This window comes from Chlamydotis macqueenii, chromosome 16 (assembly GCF_036417535.1).
Source record: "Chlamydotis macqueenii isolate bChlMac1 chromosome 16, bChlMac1.mat, whole genome shotgun sequence".
Classification (NCBI taxonomy): domain Eukaryota; kingdom Metazoa; phylum Chordata; class Aves; order Otidiformes; family Otididae; genus Chlamydotis; species Chlamydotis macqueenii.
In genome coordinates, this window is record NC_141571.1 from 1,612,242 (window position 1) to 1,634,333 (window position 22,092).

At 45.8% G+C, this 22,092-nt stretch overlaps 1 protein-coding gene across 2 annotated transcripts in view; it reads left to right on the forward strand.

The window, feature by feature from the left end:
* Positions 1–10,237: 10,237 nt before the first annotated feature.
* UQCC1 (ubiquinol-cytochrome c reductase complex assembly factor 1) overlaps positions 10,238–22,092 on the forward strand; it is a 48,734-nt gene continuing 36,879 nt past the window's right edge. For both annotated transcript variants that reach the window (XM_086760770.1, XM_086760769.1), the window contains exons 1-4: positions 10,238–10,290; positions 13,851–13,955; positions 15,920–16,024; positions 19,482–19,589. In XM_086760770.1, coding sequence (XP_086616896.1) covers positions 10,267–10,290; positions 13,851–13,955; positions 15,920–16,024; positions 19,482–19,589 — 342 coding nt within the window. In that variant the 5' untranslated portion in view covers positions 10,238–10,266. The remainder of the gene's footprint in view (positions 10,291–13,850; positions 13,956–15,919; positions 16,025–19,481; positions 19,590–22,092) is intronic.

Here is a 22,092-nt window from a genome sequence, read left to right on the forward strand (position 1 = left end):
AAACACTTGGGGGAATGTGGCTCGGGAGAAAGGACGCAGGGAGAAGCGGTGTTCAAGGGGGGGCAGACAGGCATTCCCACAGCAGGGGCTGAGGACTGGGTGAAAGACTGAATAAGATGGGCTGAATGCAGGAGCAACTGTGGAGTGAACCTTTTGTACACCCAAATGGAACAAGAGATGGGTTGGGTCGCAGTGCTGCTGGTGGGAATAGATGTGTCTACATGTCTGAGGTCCTGGTGTGAGTAATTCTTTCTCTCCACTTGCCTATCCTCATGGCTTTCAGGGCTTTACTCAGACCTCTGGCTGGGAAGCTGCTGAAGGCTTAGAGCAAGAGCATGCTGCTCCACTCTGGTGAGACCCCACCTGCAGCACTGCGTCCAGCTCTGGAGCCCCCAACATCAGAAGGACGTGGAGCTGTTGGAGCAAGTCCAGAGGTGATGATCACAAAGGCACAAAGATGATCAGAGGGCTGGAGCAGCTCTGCTGTGAGGCCAGGCTGAGAGAGCTGGGGCTGTTCAGCCTGGAGAAGAGGAGGCTCTGAGTAGAGATTACAGCAGCCTCCCAGTGCCTAAAGGGGGCTGCAGGAAAGATGGGGAGAGACTGTTCAGTAGGGCCTTTTGTGACAGGATGAGGGGTAACAGTTTTAAAATAGAGGGAGGCAAATTCAGACTGGATATAAGGAAGAAACTTTTCACCCTGAGGGTGGTGGAACACTGGCCCAGGTTGCCCAGAGAGGTGGTGGATGCCCCATCCCTGGAAACATTCCAGGCCAGGTTGGCCGGGGCTCTGAGCAACCTGATCTGGTTGGAGATGTCCCTGCTCCTTGCAGGGGGGTTGGGCTGGATGGGCTTGAAATGTCTCTTCCAACCCAAACCATTCTGTGATTCTGTGAAAGGCAAATAGACTCTGACACCAGCACTGACACAGAAGCAGTGGTAGCTCTAGCACAACACTGGCTGTAGTCATGCTTGCTGTTGTGGGAGGTCCAAAGAAACAGAGATGAGAAACCGGAGTCTGAATGATGAGACACTTTCATTTATGAAAATTCCAGATGGATCACAATTTTCACTGCTGGGCAGACAAGCAGTCTGTCTTCAAGCCATGTGCAGCCTGGGGTTAAAACGACTGGTCATGCAGCTCTGGACAGTGCCTTTGAGTGCCCAACTTTGGCATTTTGGTGATTTTCACAACAGCCCTTGGTTCCAGCAGGCTGATGAGAGCACTGAAGTAGGTGGCTTCCCAGGCAGTCAGAGGGAAGAGCCAGGCCCTGGGAGAGCGAACAGAAGCGTCCATGTGCTGAGCAGGGAGCAGATGCGCCACAGCAGGCACAGTGCCCCAAATGGGTCTCCTCTCTGGGGACAGGTCCCTGCAGATTGTGTCCCTCTGTCCTTCTGGGACTCAGCTGCAATTATGAGAGGGTCTTAACTGTCTGGGGGGAAAAAATCCAGTGCAGAGGCTCCTGTTCAACATAATAGACCCTGGTTTTGTGTGGGTTTTTACTTGCCCAGGGTGTGCACATCTTGGGCCCAGTTCCTTCTCCCTGCTGCACTTCTGCCTGGCTGGAGGCTCCAGGAGTCCCCCCTGACTCTTCACGTGCCCCCCGCGCAGCTGCATTTGGACCGCTACGTGGGGAAGTGACCTTCCTCCCTGCACCCTCAAAGGGTCGCTGGACAGCTTGCAGAGGAGGGCTGAGATCGACATCGCCCCCAGCACACCTTGCAGGGAGCAACAGCTAGGAACAGGTGATCGGGCCTAGATTTCTGATATCCCTCACATGGAGGAAGGACTTCTAGTAAATACTTCCACATTAAACTGATTCCTTTCACTGCGTGGTCCTTAAACAGCTGCGTTACAGCCTGGTATTTCAGGTGCATTGTGAGACCAGCTGCTGGCTGAGTCCTACAGGCAAGAAATACCGAGCATGAGGAGGGAGAGAGGAGAGAAAGAAAGGACTCGAGCGCCTGGCAGCAGCACAGACGATCCTCAGGCTCTGGGCTCATGTCCAAACAGCTACTCCAGCACGTGAACGTTTGCGAGAAGGCAGCACTGACACCAGTGATGGTACCTGTCACAGTGTTTTTACAGATCCCTGAGCTCTCGCCTGGTGCCCAGGCTGGGTCAAGGCTGAGATGTTTGAACACCCAGTGCCTACAGTCCACACATCTCCATTTCATAGCATTGATGCTGGAATTCAACCCCACTTGGTGTGGGTCCGTGATGGAAGACAAATCTCAGATGTACGCAGAAATACTACAGAAATGGGACAAGTTTATTGATTACTTCACATTTTTTCCTATGGAATAATGTTGTGTGAATAGTACTTGATCAATAAGTTCCAGAAAAAATAAGCTGGAATGTTTCTGAGGCACAGAAACTTTAAAAACAGACTGATTCTTTGGAGCTCTGAGAAAAATGACCTGCTATTTATCTGTCTCCCAAAACATTATAATGGTGTTGGTAAGAGAAAAAGCCATAAGAAATAATTCACTTCTTGCAAGAGTAATGAAATATTCCCCATGCCAGTAAGACAGGAAAGTGATGAGGAGCATGTGCTGGCATTGCCAGAGTTCCAAAACATTTAACCTGCTCTTATAAGCCTACTGATTTTTAATAAATCTTGGAATTCTGGGGAAATTCCAGAGGTTTGGGAGACTCAGGAGAAAAGGCATTTAATTCGGTGCTATAAACAGTCAGTGTGCTGACCTGGCAATTATAAGCAAATTATGGGACTGTTAATACTGCCTGACTCCTGTAACGTGGTTGAAGGGCAGCAGTTCAATCCACAGGCGATAAGGGAGGAAGAACAATTAAGATCATCTAGCCTGATGAGCCCTGCTTACCCTAGGTAAAAAATTTCCTCTCTGAGTCCCTGCAATGTCAGCTCAGTTTTTGCAGGAATCAAGGCAGCAGCGCAACTTTGGGAATGACTGGGAGAGAAATGGAGGACAAATGAGAAAACAATATGCAGGCACTCCAGGGATTTACAGGACTCCTGAGCGCTCTGTGGTACAGCGGAGCTGGAGAAGGGCAGAAAGAGTGACTGGAAGTATGAAACAGCTTCTGTGAGAGGAATCATTATGTAGACTGGAGACCTTCGGTGAGAGGTGACTGGGGCAAGAAGGAAAAGTGATGAGGGCTAAAAATGTGAACTGGTAGCAAGTTTTTTCCCAGACAAAAACCACAATGCACCAAATGAAACCGGCTCAGGGCAGGTTTGAAACAAGCAGAAAGATACTGATTCCTACAGTGCAGTCCAGGTGCAAAACTCCTGGACACACACTGGTTTGGATGCTGAAGTCTACATATGTTTGAAAAAAATTGAGTAAGTTAATGGAGGAAAAATCCATGAAAAGCTGTGGAATGTGAATCCACGGGACTGTCTGAGACACTGGTAGCTGGAAGCTGAGAAGCTGTGCCCGGAAAACCTCATTGCACATTTGTCCTGTCCTTATTTTCTTTTTAGTGATCTGCTGTTGCCTACAGGAGACAGGCTAGAGACCCATGGTCTGACTTGGCAAAACCGTTCTTATGTTCTGTACAAAGCCCAGAGCTTGCAGTGAACCGGTACAGAGGGACCTCCTGGCATAATTTGTTGAGTAGGACTTCACAGAGCTTTGGCTACTGTCCTGTTAGAGAAGCATGGCTTTCTGATGTGGTCTCTCTTTTCCCACCATTTTTTTTTTTAAATGAAGCCTATTTTTAAAGTTCCTTGGAATTAAATGACGCTACATAATAGCTGAGTATTATGTATTTGGAGAGATCCAGGATTGATTTAAAGACTGAAAGTTTTTAAAAGCTCACCACATTCAGCTCGGAGCTAATTCTGGGGATATTAGCACTTCATTTTTTAATAAGCAGCTATTTCTACCTACTGTCTAGTTTCCACTTTGAATCAGTGAATTGGCTTCTTTGTCTGCTACATGAAAAAACTTACTCCCATGGGCATTGTTCTACCCATGCAGACTCTGATGAATTTTTTTCTTTTATTTTCTGTGGAAGAGGTGGATCCAGTTGGTTAAGCTTTTGCTGTACACCTTCCTTACCAGATTTTTTTTTCTTCTTGTGTTTTTTTTCCTTAGACTCACTTTTGCAAATACTTTTTGCAGTGTGAACACCAGAACTCATTTGATGTTGCAGTAAGAGTCTCAGCAATCCTACAGACACATTACTAATGTTGTACTTTTACTGGATGTTGGCCTTCATTATGGTCCAGGGCTCAGCTTTCCCCCTCAGCTACAGCATAACATTAGGAGTTCGAACTCAGCCTTCTGTTATGACCAGCACTGCTTTTCCATAATCCATAAATGACGTCCATAATCACCGCTTTCTAATGAAAAACTTTCCATTTTATAAGTTCTTGCCTCATAGTTGAAAATTCTTGTTTACAGCTGAGTTAAAAAGCAGCTTGGTTCCACTAAAAAGTTCCAGCTTGACAAGATTTCAGTAATTCCTGTTACGCATTATGAAGTTAAAGTTACTTTGCTTTTTCGCATGAGGCATTGAGACAAGCAAAGGTGCAACCTCACGAGCCCTGGCAGTGCCAGACTCAGGAACGGAGACCTGGGTCCCAGCCTGGAGAGCTCACTGCCGTCCCGTGCCTCCAAGAGGAGGGAGCTCTTCCAGGAGTAACGGAGGAAGGATGCTGACAGCAATCTGTGCTTCCTGAATGTTGAAGTGCTGGACTTCAAGAGCTGGGCAGAGGACTGACAGACCCTCTGCTGCTCACGCATATTCACTAAAACTCTCTCTCAGGACATTCTCCAGATATCCTGAGGAGGTGAAGATCAAGATGTGCTCTCTTTGGCATGGATTTAAAGGTTGCTTGAAAGCTGCTCTGCAGCAGATGCCTGATTCCTACAGATTTTGTTCTGCTGTCAGCCCTGAGAAGCACGTGCTTTCCGATCGCTGAAGGAGGTTTGCACCTCTTGCCATGAGTCCATAGGGCACCTCTGTGACCTGCTGGTAACTGATTATTCTACGTGGCATGCAAAAGTTCTCACCAGTGCCTTGTTCTCCCTGCACAGCGCCAGCTGTCTTGAGGAGGTTTTAATTCTGGCCTCCTGCTCCCCAGCCTCTGAGAGGGATACGGACAGTACACGGACACTGCATGAGCCAGCCTGTTTCTCGGTCCCTCGAGGATTCTCCAGAGCAGCAGAAGGAAGCGCTGCCACAGGAGAGGGTCACTGTTCCGCCCTGTTCACAGCACGTGGCCAACTCCTGTTGGGAGCTACGTGAAGGGAGGGAAGAGGGAATGAGTGCTGGAAGGTGGTACGTGAGGGATGATGGGGACATTTCACAGTGAAAATTACTCGGTCTTTGCTAGGAGGGACCGACAGCATGCCTCTGATAGATTAGCCTGACAGCCAAACCTTGCCCCGTATTATATGGTTTTGATCACAAACATAAATGTACTTGGTATAAAACAGAAGGTCAGGAAGGTTTAAGGCATGGTATATGAGAACACATTTTCCAGATTTCAGCTTCCTCCAAGGTAACATGCAAGTGTAATTAAAACAGAACCTGGAAATACAGAGTACAGTACCCTATTGAAAGTGTGTTGTATGAGCTGAACTCCCGTCATTGATAGTTTTCCAAAACACACAGCTGCAATAATCTTTATCCAGGAGAAGGGAATAAATTAAGTCTGAACACCTCTGTATATAGTACAGTACAGTGTGCAGCCCTGCACCCCAGCTAACCTCTCAGCGGTAATGGAAAGCTGAAGGAGGCGCAAGTGGAAAACCTCTCTGACCAGCAAACACTTTCTTCTTCAGAAAGCATACAGATGGGAAGAAAAGCCCATGAAGCAGAGGCGGCTTAAGTACTGGGATGTCTTGTTTCTGAAGCGGTCTGCTGGAGTTGTTGAGACTCCGCAGTGGCAGGGTGCCAAAGCACACTCCAAGCTTGACAGGTGGGGAGGGAAACGTCCTGGCCTCGCCCCAGCAAACAGTGAGTACTGATGGCAAGCACAGTGAACAAACAGGAGTTTATCATATTGAACAGTAGCAGCAGCCACGAGGATATAGAAGCTCGGAAAAAGTAACCAGGTCCTATTTCTACTTCCCGTGAATGGTTCACTCACGGAGTTCAGCTTTTGCTTGCTAGGCTTCACCAGACTCTGTGAGGTGCCGCACTGAGGAGCCTGTTCTGCTTCACATCTGCTTTTCCTCCTGCTGCACTGATGCAGGAGAGGGGTAACTCCCCCCAGAGACGAGAGCAGGGTCCGCTTTGCACCCCTAGCCAGATCAGACCCAGATCCAGATCAATTCCAGATTAGGGAACTGATCTCCATACTTGCCAAACCTGTCAAGGTCCATAGTGCATTGTAAGGATTGTACTTTTATTGAAAAATTCTCATTTTAATATTTTTCCTGGGAAACAGCAGTAGCAAACGTATACACACTGACTGAGTAGTCAGTCTTATGGAGAGGACTAAGCATCTTTGTTAAAAGTATAACTAACTTCCATTAAAAGCCCTATTTCAGCTTGTAATGTCACCTAAGGGTGGACTTGGTCTCAAAGTGTCCAGATTTACTTTGTATGCAAAGGAGAAAAATTTTGTGAAAGCAAAGTATGACAGATGTGTTATAAACTACCAGTTCAACCTTAGAAATGCTGTTTTCCTTCAGCACACAGAGCTAGAAATCCAGCAGAACCTGGTTTTCCCTGTGGGGTCAGATGGCCCCTCACAGCATTTCTGGGACTCAAAGTTCTGCTCAGAGCACTGCAGACACATCCAAGTAAGCTCTGGAAGAAGTCAACCCATGTCTTCCAGGCCTCCAAGGGCCTGTTATTGCTGCTCTGCCCTTCAAGTCCTAAAAGGATGCGTTGGGCAGGAGGCAGTGCCAGACCTGCACTGGCTCCGTTGGTTCATACAAGGCCCTTTCAGAACTGGAGCACCAGGAAGGTATGCTGCAAAGACACCTGAATAGTGGCAGGGGCCAGCTGGCAGTCTGGCAGGATTGGCACGGAACCAGAGGCAATAAGACCTGCTGGACCTCGAATGAGTTTTTGCAGTTGGGTTTCCCTTTATCACGATATCCAGAGCCTCCTGGAATACCCATATGGACTATTTTCCCTCTTGTTATCTGGAGTGCCCCAGCCCTGCTTTTCCCAGGTAATGCAGAGAGAGCTTGTTTCCCCAGATGATCATCAGATTTCCTTTGACTTTTCTTCTGTGGAAGCAGGAGCAGGTGGCTAAGAAGGATTTTAAATCTGCACTTAGACAGGTGTTGTGGTTTTGTTTAGTGAGGGGGGGCCTAAGGTGGCAGCTTCTGTAGGAAACTGCTAGAAGCCGCTCCCCTTTGTTCAGTGGACTTGGCCGGGCCTAGGGTGGACCCGCTGCTGGCCAAGGCCGAGCCGATTGGTAGCAGAATGTTTCATGATAATGCCTCTGCAATAAGGTATTTAAGAAGGGGAAAACAGGAAAAAAAAAAAAAAAAGAGAGAAGAGAAGATGTGAAGAAGCTGAGCAGGGGCAGAGGCACAGAGGTGGAGGCGCAAGCCTTGTGGGCCTTGCAGGCCTCACCCTCTGGCCGCCCGCCAGGCGGCCGACTGGGCCCAACTTGGCCCAGCCCGGCTGCAAGGAGTGGAGAGGAGATGAAATGGATGATTTGAAGAGATTCTGAGAGGCATCTTCCAGCCTGTTGTGAAGAACTTTTCTTGTGAGAGGAACGGCTGCAGATGCCACAGGCAGTGCAGAAGGAGGGGGAGCAGTAATGCGGCTCCTGGCCAAGATTCCCCTGCAGCCTGTGGTGATGACCATGGTGGAGCAGGTTGTCCCCCTGCAGCCCATGGAGGTCCACGGAGGAGCAGAGATCCCCCTGCAGCCCATGGAGGCCCACAGAGCAGCAGAGAGCCCCCTGCAGCCCGTGGAGGACCCCACACTGGGGCAGGGGGATGCCTGAAGGAGGCTGTGGCCCGTGGAAGGCCCGCTGGGGCAGCCGTTCTGGAGGGACTGGATGTGAAACTTATTTTATAATTAATTGTCTAAATTAGTCATAATGGGGATGAACTTTTTAGCATGGCCTGTTGTGATAGGACAAGGGGTAATGATTTTAAACTACAAGGAGGCAGATTCAGACTTGATACAAGGCAAAAATTTTTTACACTGAGGGTGGTAGAGCACTGGCCCAGGTTGCCCAGAGAGGCGGTGGATGCCCCATCCCTGGAAACATTCCAGGCCAGGTTGGCCGAGGCTGTGAGCAACCTGATCTGGTTGGAGATCTCCCTGCTCCTTGCAGGGGAGTTGGACTGGGTGGGCTTTAATGGTCCCTTCCCACCCAAACCCTTCTGTGGTTCTATGATTCTATATCCTTCTTGACTCTTCTTTCCTGTTCTGTCACCTGGTTGCCAACACACCCAAGGCCTGTTCGAGCACATGCATGAAAGCAAGTTTCTCTACCATTGTTAATGGTCTTGGATCAAAGAACACCAGCAGTTACACAGGAACTTTGCTGCCCTGTCTCTGGCACTTGTTGCTGATGAAAATGCTCTCCCAGGAGCAGTGCCACACGGAAGATTAATTATGACTGAGATAAGAGTCATGCAGTCGTGGAGCTGCCCACTGAGCAGAGCTGAAGGGTAGGAACTTGAGGACAGAAAGGATCATGTACATAAAGAGCAGTAAATTGCCAGTGCTCTGACTGAGAAAATCTCCTTAGAGCTGAAACTGAAATTGAAATTCAGATGCACCTCCAACCCCATTCGGAGGCAGGGTGATGGGCTGTTCTGTGCATGTGAGGTAGCTATGTTCAGGCAGACTGACATGAGAAGGGCTTAGTGCTACACGGGGAACGACATATCAGCAACAAACAGAGGAATCTTAGGTAAGACAGTCATTTCCTCCAACTGAAATGTGTCAGAATCCTCCTGTGCATCATTAGGTAAGACTAACAGAAACCGAGGTGAGTGTTAGGACTGGCATACTCAGCGTATTTATCAAACACGCAGCTCTGAGTTAGAAAGTGTCTGCTCTGGTGGACAGACTACTGCACACCACTGTGAGACTCGTCTGCTACTGATGAAGTCTTTTCTCTGTACGGCTCTACACTGTAGGGGTTCTTGAGCTGCATCACTTTAATGACTCTAACTCATTAATGGCAAGGAGAAGGCTTCAGAAAAGTGTAAGCATTCTCCTCAATCATCTTCTCATTAAAAATCTGCTGTTAAGAATGGTATTTAATATTGCTTTGAGTCTAACACACGGAGGACAACTAAGCAAATAGAAAGCCGCAGAGCTGGCTTTAACCTTCCTCCCTAGAATTACCCACAGGCATGAGAAGGAAACGAAATATAGCGTATTCCTGACAGAGATCTACAGTTCCCTGTGTTGTTCAACATCCAGCCCTGCGTCAGAACAACTTGTTCACTAAACACGTTGTCGGATGCAGTCAAACCTACTTCAGCAGATAGCTGTGGTGAGTCAGAACGTCTCGGAAAAGACAGACTGCAGGCACGGGGATCTGGGATGCCTGTGGAAAGAAGTCCAAGCAGGTGATTCCATTGGCCCCCTGAGGCCTGACATTTAAGAACATATGAAAGATTTCTAAGGACTACTGTGGAGTTTCAGGGCCGTTAAAGCAGCTGCTACTGCCCCCTCGGGAAGCTGACATCCCAGTAAATACGCTGGGAAAGAGAGGAGTAGAATATTATAGTTCCCCAAGCCCTTTAAGCCAGCACTGCTGCCGAGCAGAGCAGCCTTCCTCTCTTCCCCAGCTGCTCTTGCTCACATCTGCGCCAGGCTCCCGCGTTCCAGGGCTAACGTTTGTGAGGTGATGTGGATGTGATCCAGGCGAAGGCCAACCTGGCAAAACAAGCCAGCTCGTTTCAGCCCGTCAGGCTGCTGCTCAGGTTGGCTACGCGGCCTCATGAAAGCTGGCGCCAGCAGAAGCAAGAAGGGGATACGCTCCAGGGACAGGTGGGATCGCTCCTGGCAGCACGGGGCAGCTCCAGGGCCTGTGGGGACACTGGCGTGGGGGGCTCGGCCGTGTTCTGCCGGTACCGCCGCTGTGCAATCCCGCTGCTGCAGCACGCTCGTACAGGTGCCGTCTGCTGCTCGGGGCAGCCAGAACGTCCGGATCAACCTCCGCCGGAGGAAACCAGCGCTGCTTTCACGCTGCCAAGCAGCGGAGCGACAGCCCCGACACCACCGCAACCCCGGCACGGCGCCCACCCCCCGGCGGCTCCCGCCGCGCAGCCCGCCCACCGCCCGCGCATGCGCAGTCGGCGGGGCGGAAGGGGCCGCCGGAAGCGGCGCCGAGGATCCATGGCGGCGCTGGTGCGGGCCGCGGTGAGTGGCGGCGGCCGGGCTGGCCCGCTCCGCCCCGGGAGCGAGCGGCGCGTGCGGCCGGGCGCGTCCCCGCGGGCTCGTCCCGGTGCCACTCCTGTGGTGCCCGCGCGGCCGCAGTGCGCTCGACGTGGCCTTTCCCACGCAGGAGGCTGTTCGCGCGGGGGCCGCGCGCCCAGCGGCCGCTCCCGCCGCCCCGTTCCCCGTTCCCCGTTCCCCGCGGGTGTCTCCGGGGGCCGAGTGGGTCGTGCCGTTCCTTCAGCGCCTGTGTCGGCCGCAGAGTGACACCAGGCGTTAGTACCGCTGGCTGGGGCTTGGGAGTCACTGGTTTTTCCGTCTGGTCCTTCTCTTGTCGCTTTGGGCGCAGTGGATGCGCTGTGTGGGTGGGGGTTGCCATTCCTAGAGGTGCCCTTCTCACTTTAGAGGTGTTTGATGGCAAAGATAATATAATTATTCCAATTTCTATGTTAAGTGGAAGAGATTGAGCTCCTGTGAATGAGTGAGAGTGGATTGCTGATCACACAACTCCTTTCTTCTTTCTCATACATCTGTGTGCTTTTTTTTACCCTTTTTATGAGCCTTTTAATTAACACTTTGCAACAGCGTACCACTTTTTAGCATCTAGTCTGGAACAGAGGAGTTTGTGCCTGGGTCTGGTGCTCTGTCACACCACGGAGACAGGGGTGATGGCCGGCACTGCCAGGTGCAGACGGGTCCGTTGCTGGGGGGGAAGGCCGTTACTCGGAGGGCAGGGTCCACTTAGGAAACTGATGCGCTGAGTTCTTGGAACTGGTGCCTCAGGGTGTGGATTTGGCCAGCCTGGTGATCCCTGTCCTTTCAGCTGTCAGGCTGAGGGCAACTGCAAGCACACCTGCCGCAGAGCGACCGAAACGCAGTGAGCCTGTGTTCCTGCTTCCTCCTCCCGTTCCTGCTCTTCCTGCCGGCCCGTGTCTTTGCACCGTTGCCTGCAGTTGCCTCCTCCAGCATTTTTCTTGGACCCTATGCTCCAAATGCTGGAGTAGCAGAACCGTGGCGACATAAAAATAGCTTCCTGCAGTTTTATCGCGTTAAAGAGGCAATCACTGGCAAAAAGGGAGAAGGAAGCCAGGCAGGAGGAGGGTAGCCTGGCAGAGAAGCCGTGAGTCACCAGATGGGTTCAGATGTCTCTGCAGCTGTACGCCCAGGGTGGGGTGTGCAACGAAAACCTGCTTGCAGAAGGTGAAGGGCTTGTCTCCTAGGCTTACCTGTACCTGGGCAAATCCTCCTCTCCCAGCTGCTTCTCGCATTCATAAGCAAAGAAAGCTGATTCAACTTTGCAGCCTGGCCAGTAAAAATTTCTGTCTGCAGGGGAGGAGATGTAGTTGTTTGCCATTTTTTTTTTGTGATCTGAAGTGCCTTTGTAGTCGGAGAAGCACCTGAGCTGTAGGAGGTGGTGGGAATACACAGTTAGGAGGCAGAGGACTTCTGACAGCAGCAACGTGCTTCAGCTCAGGCTTTGCTGACCCTGGCATTTCCCAGCATCTGCTTTTGTGTTAGGTTTTAATAATTGTCTAATTGTATGAAAATAAGTCTTCAGACTTTTAGTGTCTCTCCTTCATACTGGAAATAAGAAAGGAGGTTTTTTTTTCCTTCTGTCTTCAAGCCTTCTTAGGAGCTCACAGCGTATCATACAGTCCTGGTTGTTGTCCAAACATTTCACCTCTCCTAGTTAATGCTGCCGTTACGATAAAGCTGTTTCTTACCTAAGAAGAGGTGTTGATTAATAGTTTGTCTGCTAACTGAGGCTTTTCTAATGCTTGTCGGGAGGATTTAGAAGACTGTAGTGATATTCTTTCATCTATATCCTGACAAGGCAGCTAGTCACAGGAGGTGCTTGTGCTGTTTGCAGACTATTCCTGAGTAATCCTGTTCCGTTTATGCTTGGTATATTTTCTTTCAGCCAAATGGAGAAGTAAAAGTAGCACTTGTAATTTGCAAATAAGGTTATGTTCTGCTGGCTTAGGAAAGATTCCTTAGCTCATCGCATTCCCTTTCTGTTGCTCTGCCGCTTTCTGCTGTTGTCTGTTTCTTTATTACTTGATTGACTATCACACCTCACCTTTTAAGTCTGCATGTGCTTGGTTTATGGTTTCATGTGTCTCTGTCTCATTTTGTTGCAGTAGTGCTTTTCAACAGCTGTAAACTCCAGTATGTTCAAGCTCTAAGGCATACTGCAACCTATGCGTGTTTTCCTTCTTATTACAAAGAAAAAGCCTCAGAAAAATTATATTGTATGCCTTGGAATTTTGAGTAATTATTTATAAAAAAATGATGAATTTTCTCTCTCACTTAAGTATTTGTTAAACTGTTTATGTCAGAGTACTGGGTCACCTCAAGAAATACTTTGTAATACTCACCTGAAATGTCTCTTTGGGTAGAAATGTGTCGTTTTCATAATTGTACTTGCGGAGTAGTGATGTTATGGAGACTGAGCAGAGACTGAGTAGTCTCATTACAGTGGAAGTGGGGATGTGTAGTAGAAGTGAACACTGATCACATCTGTTATGATAGTGCAGCTCTCCCCTTGCAGTTTTTAAAAACCGAAATCGATTCCGTAGTGGATCAAAACTGCAGCTCCGTGAGGAGTTGGTGAGGGACAGCCTGAGGCAGTACAGTGTACCTGAGGGACAGCAGTGACACTGCAGGAACGGGGAACAGGAACGCAAGCTGGTTTTGTGTCTGTTCCTCCTAATCTTTGGGCAGATCTGCGAGTCTCTTAGTTTTCCTTTCACTGAGCACCACTAGGAAGAGTTTGACTGCTCACCCTGTCAGATATTTATACAAATTGGTAAGATTTCCCTGGAGTTCTGTTTTCTCAAAAGCCCTCATATGTTGGAGGCTTCAGTCTCTTAATCATCTTTGTGAACAATTGAAAATAAAGCCATTTTTATTAGAAAAAAAAGCATATCTGTTCTAATAATATATACATTATTTCCAGTATTAATGTAGAACGTGTCAGGAGGAGGCAAATATTTACTAACTTAAATATTGCAAAAAATGGTAGGTGCAAAGAAAGTGCAGGAAAGAAAACCCCACCTCTTTTCCATATAACCTGATGTTTTCATTACAGGAAATAATTATTTTCATTGAAATTTATTGGGACAATATATACTTTTGAAACACTAAAATTCTTGGCTGTGCCTAAGTAAAGTAAGACAAAGATGCATAAATGCTGAGAGTAGGATGAGGGCTTTTTAGAGATCACGCAGTCAATTGAAGAATGCTTCTTCAGCATTTGAATTTATTGTATAGATACCAAATCTGTGCTGTAGTTTTATGATGTAGACAGCCCAGCATTTCCTCTGACTGATCTTTCTGCCATCCAACTTGGGTTGCAGGCTTGTACTGGAAGGCGAGATTTATTTTTTTTTTTAAATCAAAACTTACACTTCTGTCAAGCGTAAGTTGGGAGTTTAATCTGTGGGTTGTTGTATAAATGAATAAAATTGGTGAAAGCAGGAGGACAGTTAAACTGTTTCTGAGTATGAGAGTCCTTTTCTTCATTGCTAGTCTCTCTGTTCCAGAGCTGCCAGACTGGAGTAACACAATGGCTAGCAGCACGCAGTGGATTATTACAGACAGCTGCAGTCCAAGGCCAGTGTAGACGGATGCTCTATGGTGTTTTCCAGGTAGGATATCAGAGTATGTTAAAGTGTGTAAAACATGGGGTTTAAATTAGTAAGGAAAAGTCATGGTTTTTAAATAAAGAGGCTTCTGAAAGTGATGTCTTCACTGTCTGTGTATTGCTGAAATATCAAGGTAACTTAAAAGCTTTCGGCTGCTGAAAAGGTGAGGTGCCACTCTTTATTAAACAGTTGTCATAGAATCACAGATGGTTTGGGTGGGAAGGGACCATTAAAGCCCACCCACTCCGACCCCCCTGCAAGGAGCAGGGACATCTCCAACCAGATCAGGTTGCTCACAGCCCCGGCCAACCAGGCCTGGAATGGTTCCAGGGATGGGGCATCCACCACCTCTCTGGGCAACCTGGGACAGTGCTCCACAACTCTCGTTGTAAAACATTTTTTTCCTAATATCTAATGTAAATCTACCTCCCTCTGTTTTTTAAACCATTACCCCTTGTCCTGTCACCACGGGCCCTGCTGAAGAGTTTCTCCTCTTCTTTCTTATCAGCCCCCTGTAAGTGCTGAAAGGCACTGACTTAATTCCAGCTATGTAGTCTTTTAATGGATCCAAATGATCTATCTGGAGTAGATTAAATGCAGAAGCCCAATGTAGGTGTCATTTTTCCAAAGCAACTGTTACAAGCCAGTCATGACTGCATGTAATTTCCAGCACTTTATGTCCAGCGATTTATATCTCTTCTTTACAGTAGCCTTGGACTTTCTAGTACTGATGGTGTGTTTACCTGCCGCTGCACAGCATTAAGCGGTGTTGTTTCAGTGGAATGCACTGCCTTGCAGTTTTGCTTCCAGTTCTGTAACGGCATTCATAGTGTCAGATTGTATCTGTCCGTAGTAAATTAACTAGAACATCATGTAATAGCAGTTGATAGTAAAGAGGTGAAAGTGTGCGGAAAGTGGGAATAGATGCCGGCTCTCTGAACAGAACTGGAGTCGTATCTCTTGCCGTCTCCTTCTTGCATACAACGAAATGAGAGGAGATGAAGCCTCTTCTTTGTCCTCCTCTGTATTACAACTTGTATCATAGAGCCGTGACTTACAGAATTGGAAACTTACCTGTAAGCTCTTTGACTTGGATGTCTTTTCTCAGATAAGACCTTCCAGTCCTGGGAAAATTGCCTGTGCTTTTGTGACACAACCATACTGTTACCCCACCAGTCCATATCGAGTAGCCTACGATATTGGGACTAGAGAGGGAAATGTGCAGTTATGAAGTTGATTTATAAAACTGGGCTTACTCTGAGCCACCGGTAGATTCAGTAGGCTTCTGGGGATGACTGCTCTGAACAAACCAACTATTTACTTGGAATTTATTCATAAACAAGTTACTACTAATCTGGGTGTGCTGGGAGGCTGGGATAGGTGCTCTGTTCAGCATGCAGCTTCTTACCTGGAGATCACGCTCCTACTTAATAGTTTTCTTTATTGCTCAGTAGCTCCGTAACACAAATCATGTGCTGTGAAGTTATAGTGGTTGTAGCTTTTACCCTGTGACTTGTTTTGCTCAAGTCCTAGCCACAAAGACAGTTGAATGGACTATAAAGTTGTGGATAAAAGTAGCATAAACGCTGTTTCTCTGCAAGGTCAGGAAAAAGAATTAGTTTTTGTTGAGAGACAAACCCCATAATTAGAAGTAGAGCGCGAGAAAAGTGAAGCAGATAGCCTGTGGTTTTTGAGAGTGGAGTGTTCTGCCAGTCTATTCCATCAGCACATTTACTGAACATTAGAAGGTATGTGGTGTGGAGCATTAAGCATAAGCAACTATTTTGTTTGTAACAGTTATGACAATAAATTTGTGCTTTTTGTGATATAAAGTTTTTCAGGATTAGATTGAACTGTAATTGACTTGGAAGCAAGCTAAGGGTAGTTGATGTAAAGTTAAGTGTTTGCTAGTCAATGGTTTTGTAATTTATTTCTTACTTTTCTTTTTTTTTAATCATTTTTACTAGAGACGAAAGGCTGGCCAGTTCCGACTGTCTAAATCCTGTGGAGGATTGATTCAAGCCAATGGAGCCATTACGCAGCAAAACAGATCGTTTTACAATACAAATAAGGTTAGAAGAGTTTGGTGTTTCTGTTGTCAGAGGGCACATTGTGCTAGGGGTTACAGAGATACAGTAACAAAACACTTCTCAAAACGTGGGAGATGATTCAACTTTTATATAAATGTTTTAGTACAGTGTGAACAATGGGTCCAATAATTTGAGAAGTGCTCTCTGTTCCTCTCCAGATAATGAAGTGCTGGCACGGGAAGGTGCCGTTACAGTTGGGTTGTCTGGGGTGAAGGTTCCACTGGTAAACCTGAGGGCTTCTTTCCAGTGAGGAAAGAAACTCAGTTAAGGAGAGGCATAATTGGGGTGAGGGGCAGGTGTTCCTTTCTTAGTTTTAAAAGGGAAAGACAGAAGTGGCTTATACATATTAGGAGTTACAAGATGTTTCTTGATTTTTTAGCTTGGGAATAATGTGTAGGGACAGTTTTGCTATCTGCTGAACTCTGAAAAATATAATGCAATCTAATAGCAACTAATTATTGTGTAACAATTTATTTACTGTTCATCTGTACTATTTTGTTAATTTGTGGTCTCTGCATCTCTTACATTTATTGTCTTTTGTCTTGCGATAGAAGTTTTCTGGAGCATGGGTCGGAAAGTGGTTTAAAATTAATGGTGAGCTCTGATTGTTTCATTTTTGTATTTGGTGTCAAAATTAAGAGCACTGCTTCACTTTAAGCACTGAATTTCAGATGTTGAGCAGGAAAGTCAGCCTGAGGTGGGTTTATGTCCCTTTCAGTGTCTTGATGAGTTTGTTTTGAGTGAGTTACAAAACATATTATTGAAGTTTTCTGTATATGTTTTCTAGATCCGATTTTGTGTGCGCTTATAGGACTGTTTAATGGCATTTGGCTGCAGTTTAATTGCGTTTGGCTAGCACTGGCAGGATGAACTGCATACCTCTGTCTGTAGGTTGAACCAAACACTCACTGCTTAAATCCCCTCTGTGTCTCCTGAGATAGTCCAGACAGACTTGCAGAAGAGTGAAGCAAGAATCATGGCATTTCATGGAAAAAGACTGTTTTCCAGTCAGTTGTTTTTTTTGGTGAGGAGCTAACAACAGTTGAATTGAGATAATTTTGGTTTTTAACTTAAACTCCTTTGCATAATGAAAACTCCGTACTGAGGGGACTTTGAAATGCGTTTGTAGGTAAGAGGCATGTAGTAAAATTAATCTGCCTAGATTCACTGGGGGTTTAGTATGATTATTAACTCCTGTGGAGGCAATGACAGCTATTTAGTGAGTTTGGTACGGCAGTGGTTATTGGGACACAAGTTCTGCATTGAGCATATTCTGTCATTGCCTGGCTGGAGGGGAGTTATCTTACGATGTACAGTTAGGTGTCATTTTTAGTGTAGAGGAGAAGAGTGTTTCGTGGGGTAATCTTGAAGAGAAAGTACTAAGAATTGGTTTAAATGTTTGCATATGTGTGTGTAGATTCCCTGGGGCTGTCACGTGCGCAGAGGCTGGGAACGTGCCTTTGCGGACACTTTTGTTCTGGGCGATGATAGGGGCCCTGCTGAACAGGTTTGAGGCCAGCATTCAAAGCAAGGATCTGGCCAGTGTTATGCTGTCCTGTGAGGTGACTGGCGGGTACTAAAACGGCGTTGAGCCTGTGTCTTCCTCGGTACCAGACATGATGAGGTTCGAGGCATTAGTAGCCATCTGTGGATAGCAACAAGGGCAAAGCGTTTTGTCTCAGATGCTAAAGCCTGTGTGCATAGGGATTGGTTATGTCTCAAAGCGACCTTTACAGTTAGTTTTTAATTAAGCACAGTAACTTGTGCAGGATATGTGTCTATATTTTAAGACATATTTATTTATCATTCATGCCATTTCAAAAATGACTACCACCTTAGGCCCCCCCTTACTAAACAAAACCATGACAACTAACACTAGGCAAGCTATAGAGAATACAGCCAGGATGATCAGAAATGTGAAGAGCCTTCAGTGTGAGAAGAGGCTGTTTTAGGACCCTTCTAAACTAAGGAGAGATAACTGATGTGCATTTATGATACTGGCCTATAAAAGTAATTACAGATACTGAAAAAGGGGATAGGAAGCCGTTGTTTGCAGCTTCTTACAGGACAATTGGGAGCATTCAATGAAATTGCAAAGATTAATTTAAAACAGGCACAAAGTAATTTTTTTCACGTAACTAAACCGTGAAACTCTTGTACCACAGCTCTGTGTGTTGTGGAGGTAAGATAGTTTCAAAGCACTGGGATGCAGAGAATGCATCCGATTGTAGCTGCCAAAAATGACTGCGTGGATGTGTTTTTCTCGTGCAGGAATGACTGTCCAAAGCTGGGCAGGTACAGCCAAGGGGGCTGTGGTGCGTGGGCCGTGTTTCTCTGCTTTTCTAACTCCTCCAAGTATCTCTTGCTGGTTGGAGATGGCGTCCCCTTCTAGGTGTTTGCTCTGGCCCTGTATGGCAGTCCTGATGCTGCTAAATTGCTTCCCTACTAAGAAAATTCTCTTCTTGGTATATTCATGTCTTAAGTGTTTAGGGTGAAATTCCAGCAACTTAAAGCAATTTAACATTTTTTTTTCCTCGGGGAACTTTCTTGGATTATAGTGGCTCTTAGCTGTATTCCTCAAGTATACGTAGGAGATCCACATGCATCAGATTTTAGTTAGATAGGTTAAAAGTAGAGTAATTTGTTGATGACAAAAAGTTTATACTGCATACTTAATTCGTTAGAAATTATTTGGTGGAGTACAAGTGGCTGATTGCTACTGCCAGGATGCTCAGAGGCAGAATGCCACCGAGCTTTCTTATCATTCCAGTGGTGCGGAAGGTGTGTCGTTGATCTGGAAAAGAACATTTATCTTCATGTTTGCAGACGCTGCAAATTATTGAGGACTAAATACTTTCCTGATCTAGATTTTCTGCAGGTACCATTTAGATTTACTGTAAGGGGAATAACAATCTGGGGGAGCTTTTCCTTAAGGGCAGTGGGTTCATGTAGCTCCGTTAGTTTTAAGATGGAGCTGATTGGTTTATATAAGATATCGTTCTCTAGAGTGTGGTATGCCTGTCAGAGTAAGAGAGGGAATGTGAAAGGTCAGCTTTATTTACTCTTGTTTCTGTGATTTGCTTTCTCGTTTTATCTGCAAAAGATTTAAGCCCTAGTGAAGAGACATCTAGAAAGAACATGGGAACCTAGAATGGGAGCCGTAATTTGGAAGGCAGGTTTCTGCACAAACTATTTGTGTCTGAAGTTCCAAGAGGATGTTTTTATCAAAATGGTTGTGCAATGTTTGCATTCATAAACAGAAGAATGTCACCTAGGGAGAACAATGTAATATTTTGCAGAGGCATGCATTTGTTTTGTTGGACAAAGAAAGTAAACAAAAAACCTTACAGTTCTCTATTAAACTTGCAGCTTTTCTAACTAAAATGGTTTGTCAGATTTAATTGCTAAAACTGAAATACGTGATATTTCAATTTTGCAGCATCTTTCTGCAAAAGATTCCTTGCAGCCATCTGAAGAGAAAGTGGGTACTTTCACAAGGATAATAGAAGCAATGGGCTTCACGGGACCACTGAAGTACAGCAGATGGGTAAAGCAGTCATTTAATAATTCTTTTGGTTGGTTGATACTGTCAGAGTTCTAAAAATCAAACAACCCCCCCCCCACTTCTTTTGTTATGATAGGAGCAGTGCTTAATAGAAAAATTCCAATTATTACCCATGTAAATTGCCATTCTGTGATGTGAGGAATAATAATCCTTAGCTCGAACCTCCCTCAGCCTATGCATTGCATCACTGTCATAAGTAGGAATATTGTATTTGGTTTGTAGAGTCTTAAGCCTTCTTGAATTTCTTCAGGTATCTTATTTTTAACTTCATTTGTGTATCAAAGGACACAGTAACAATCTAATTATATAAGTTAAACACCCACATAAATCATAATCTTCTCTCTATAATGACCAAATGCAGTTGTTCAGAAATAATTTAATTACAGGAAAAGCATATTATGGTACTTGTCTCCTGTGCTTCTGCAGCCTACAACAGTTGTGTGTTTCAGGACTTCCTGCGTAAAACTAAGCTTTTTTCTCTAGTATCTGTTGATGGATTTTTGTTCTATACATTTGCACTTGGAACTCTTACAAGTTTATAGCGTCCCCAGCATTCAATATCAGGGAGTTCCATAGCTTGAGTACCCACTGGGGAAGAAGTACTGTTGTTTTCAGTTGGTGTCTTTTTATTTTATATTTTTTTAAAAATTGTGATTGTTCTTTCCTTGGGGTCTATGTTCACATTTTCCCTTCCACTGATGATTTTATACTCTCATGTATTCCGTAATGTCCGAGTCTTTCTCTGGACTGAGGAGACTTAGTCTAACTTGGTTCTGTTACTGGGGTTCTTCCATGTTTTGATTTTTGTTGTCCTTCTCTGAACCTCTTCCAGTGTTCTGTACTCCTGTGACGGGAGGGTCTCCCAGATGGACAGCAGTAAGATACCTTACGATTGCTGTTGGAGTCGCTGTTCAGTAGTAGCTGACTAGGGCAGAGTCACAAATAGGTCCTCCTCTTTCCTGTTTTTTAAATGGCCCTTTCACAAAGCAGTTGTTAACATTGGCTGAATGAGAGCAGTTATGTAGGAGACACCTTCAGTTCCTTATGCAGCAGGAAGAAGACAGATTAAATTATTAATTTCTTTGCTCTGAACTAGAACAAAGTATAAAAGAAGGAAAAGGCAGCTTGAAGGAAGAGCTGAGCCTAACTGTGCTGGAATTAAAATCTGTAAGGTGCTTTGAATATCTGCAAGGCAGAGTGGATGTCCTCCAAGACTGATCTGGAACTGTTGCTGATTGCATCTTGCTCCTCAGAAGGAAAATAAAAGAAAAGATAACTGACACTTAAGGGAGTTGGGTATTTTGATTAAAATCAGTTGCTTTTAATCAGGTGACCCTACAGCTCATGAGAGAGTAGTTTCTCTCCCATGTGCTTGTGTACATATTGTTGTAATAAAGATTCTTGTTAGCGCTAAGTGTTGATTCAGAGCTCCCCTTAATTGCTACTCTTTACTGCCTGCTTTTGGCTGGGGAGCTTGGGTTTGGAGAGAGTTATTTTGTGGTTAGGGCCCGAGAGACCTGAGTTCATTTTTGACCTAGCCAGTGCTCTCTATGAGATCTTAGGGAAGTTTCTTAGTATTTCTCTGCTTTTTTCCTTTTTCTTCTGCCTTCCCCTACACCTCTGCTACACCCTGAAACTTCTGTGCTTAAATGTCACCAATTTCTCCTGTCTTACCTGCCTTATTTAAGGGCTGGGCTGCAGGGACTGTTCTTTATGATACTTTTTTAAAGTCTAGTAACGCCTGCTCTGGGGCATTGGCTGTCACCAGGGAGATCTCTACTTCCAGGTGAGGCAGCATTTCCTTTTAAAAAGAAACCCTCAGAACTCCAGTAAGCAGTGTAAATTATTTTACTGCAGCAAGCTGAGATATATGCTTGATTTTTGACGGAAGCCTGAGGTTACTGAATGAGAAAAATAATGGCTCTTGTGTTTCCACAACAGGAGATCAGTTGCAACTTCCTTATTTTTCTTGTGGTTGGAGGGGACCGAAGTAATTACTTTGGTAATTTGGAGTGCCGTTTGACAGGCACAGTGCTCATCTCTGTAGTACAGTGAGCGCTGAGATGATCCACAGTATATGTCACTAAAAAAAACAACCAAAAAAACCCAAAACAATCAAAAAGGAAAAAACCTAAACAAAAGAACCCAAACCCAGTGCTCCTTCCTCACTTAGGCAGGGGAGTGGGCTCTGGAATTTTCAGTTTTTTTTTTTTTTTTTCTTCCCTTGATGTTAGTAAACAGGATGGCTTTTCCCTTTGAGATCTTTGCTGTCAATTAGTTTGTCAATGTGCTGTTTGAAGCTTCAGCACATAAATCTTTGTAATAGGTGCTGCACTGAAGGTGTTCCTGGGGCAATGGCAGGCCAGGAACAAAATTGAAGTGCCAGAGCACCTGAGTGTACCTCATATCATTCATCATTTGAGATTCCTTTCTCACTTGTGAAGCTCAGTTGGTCAATTTTCATTTTTGTAGGGAAAAAAAGGTA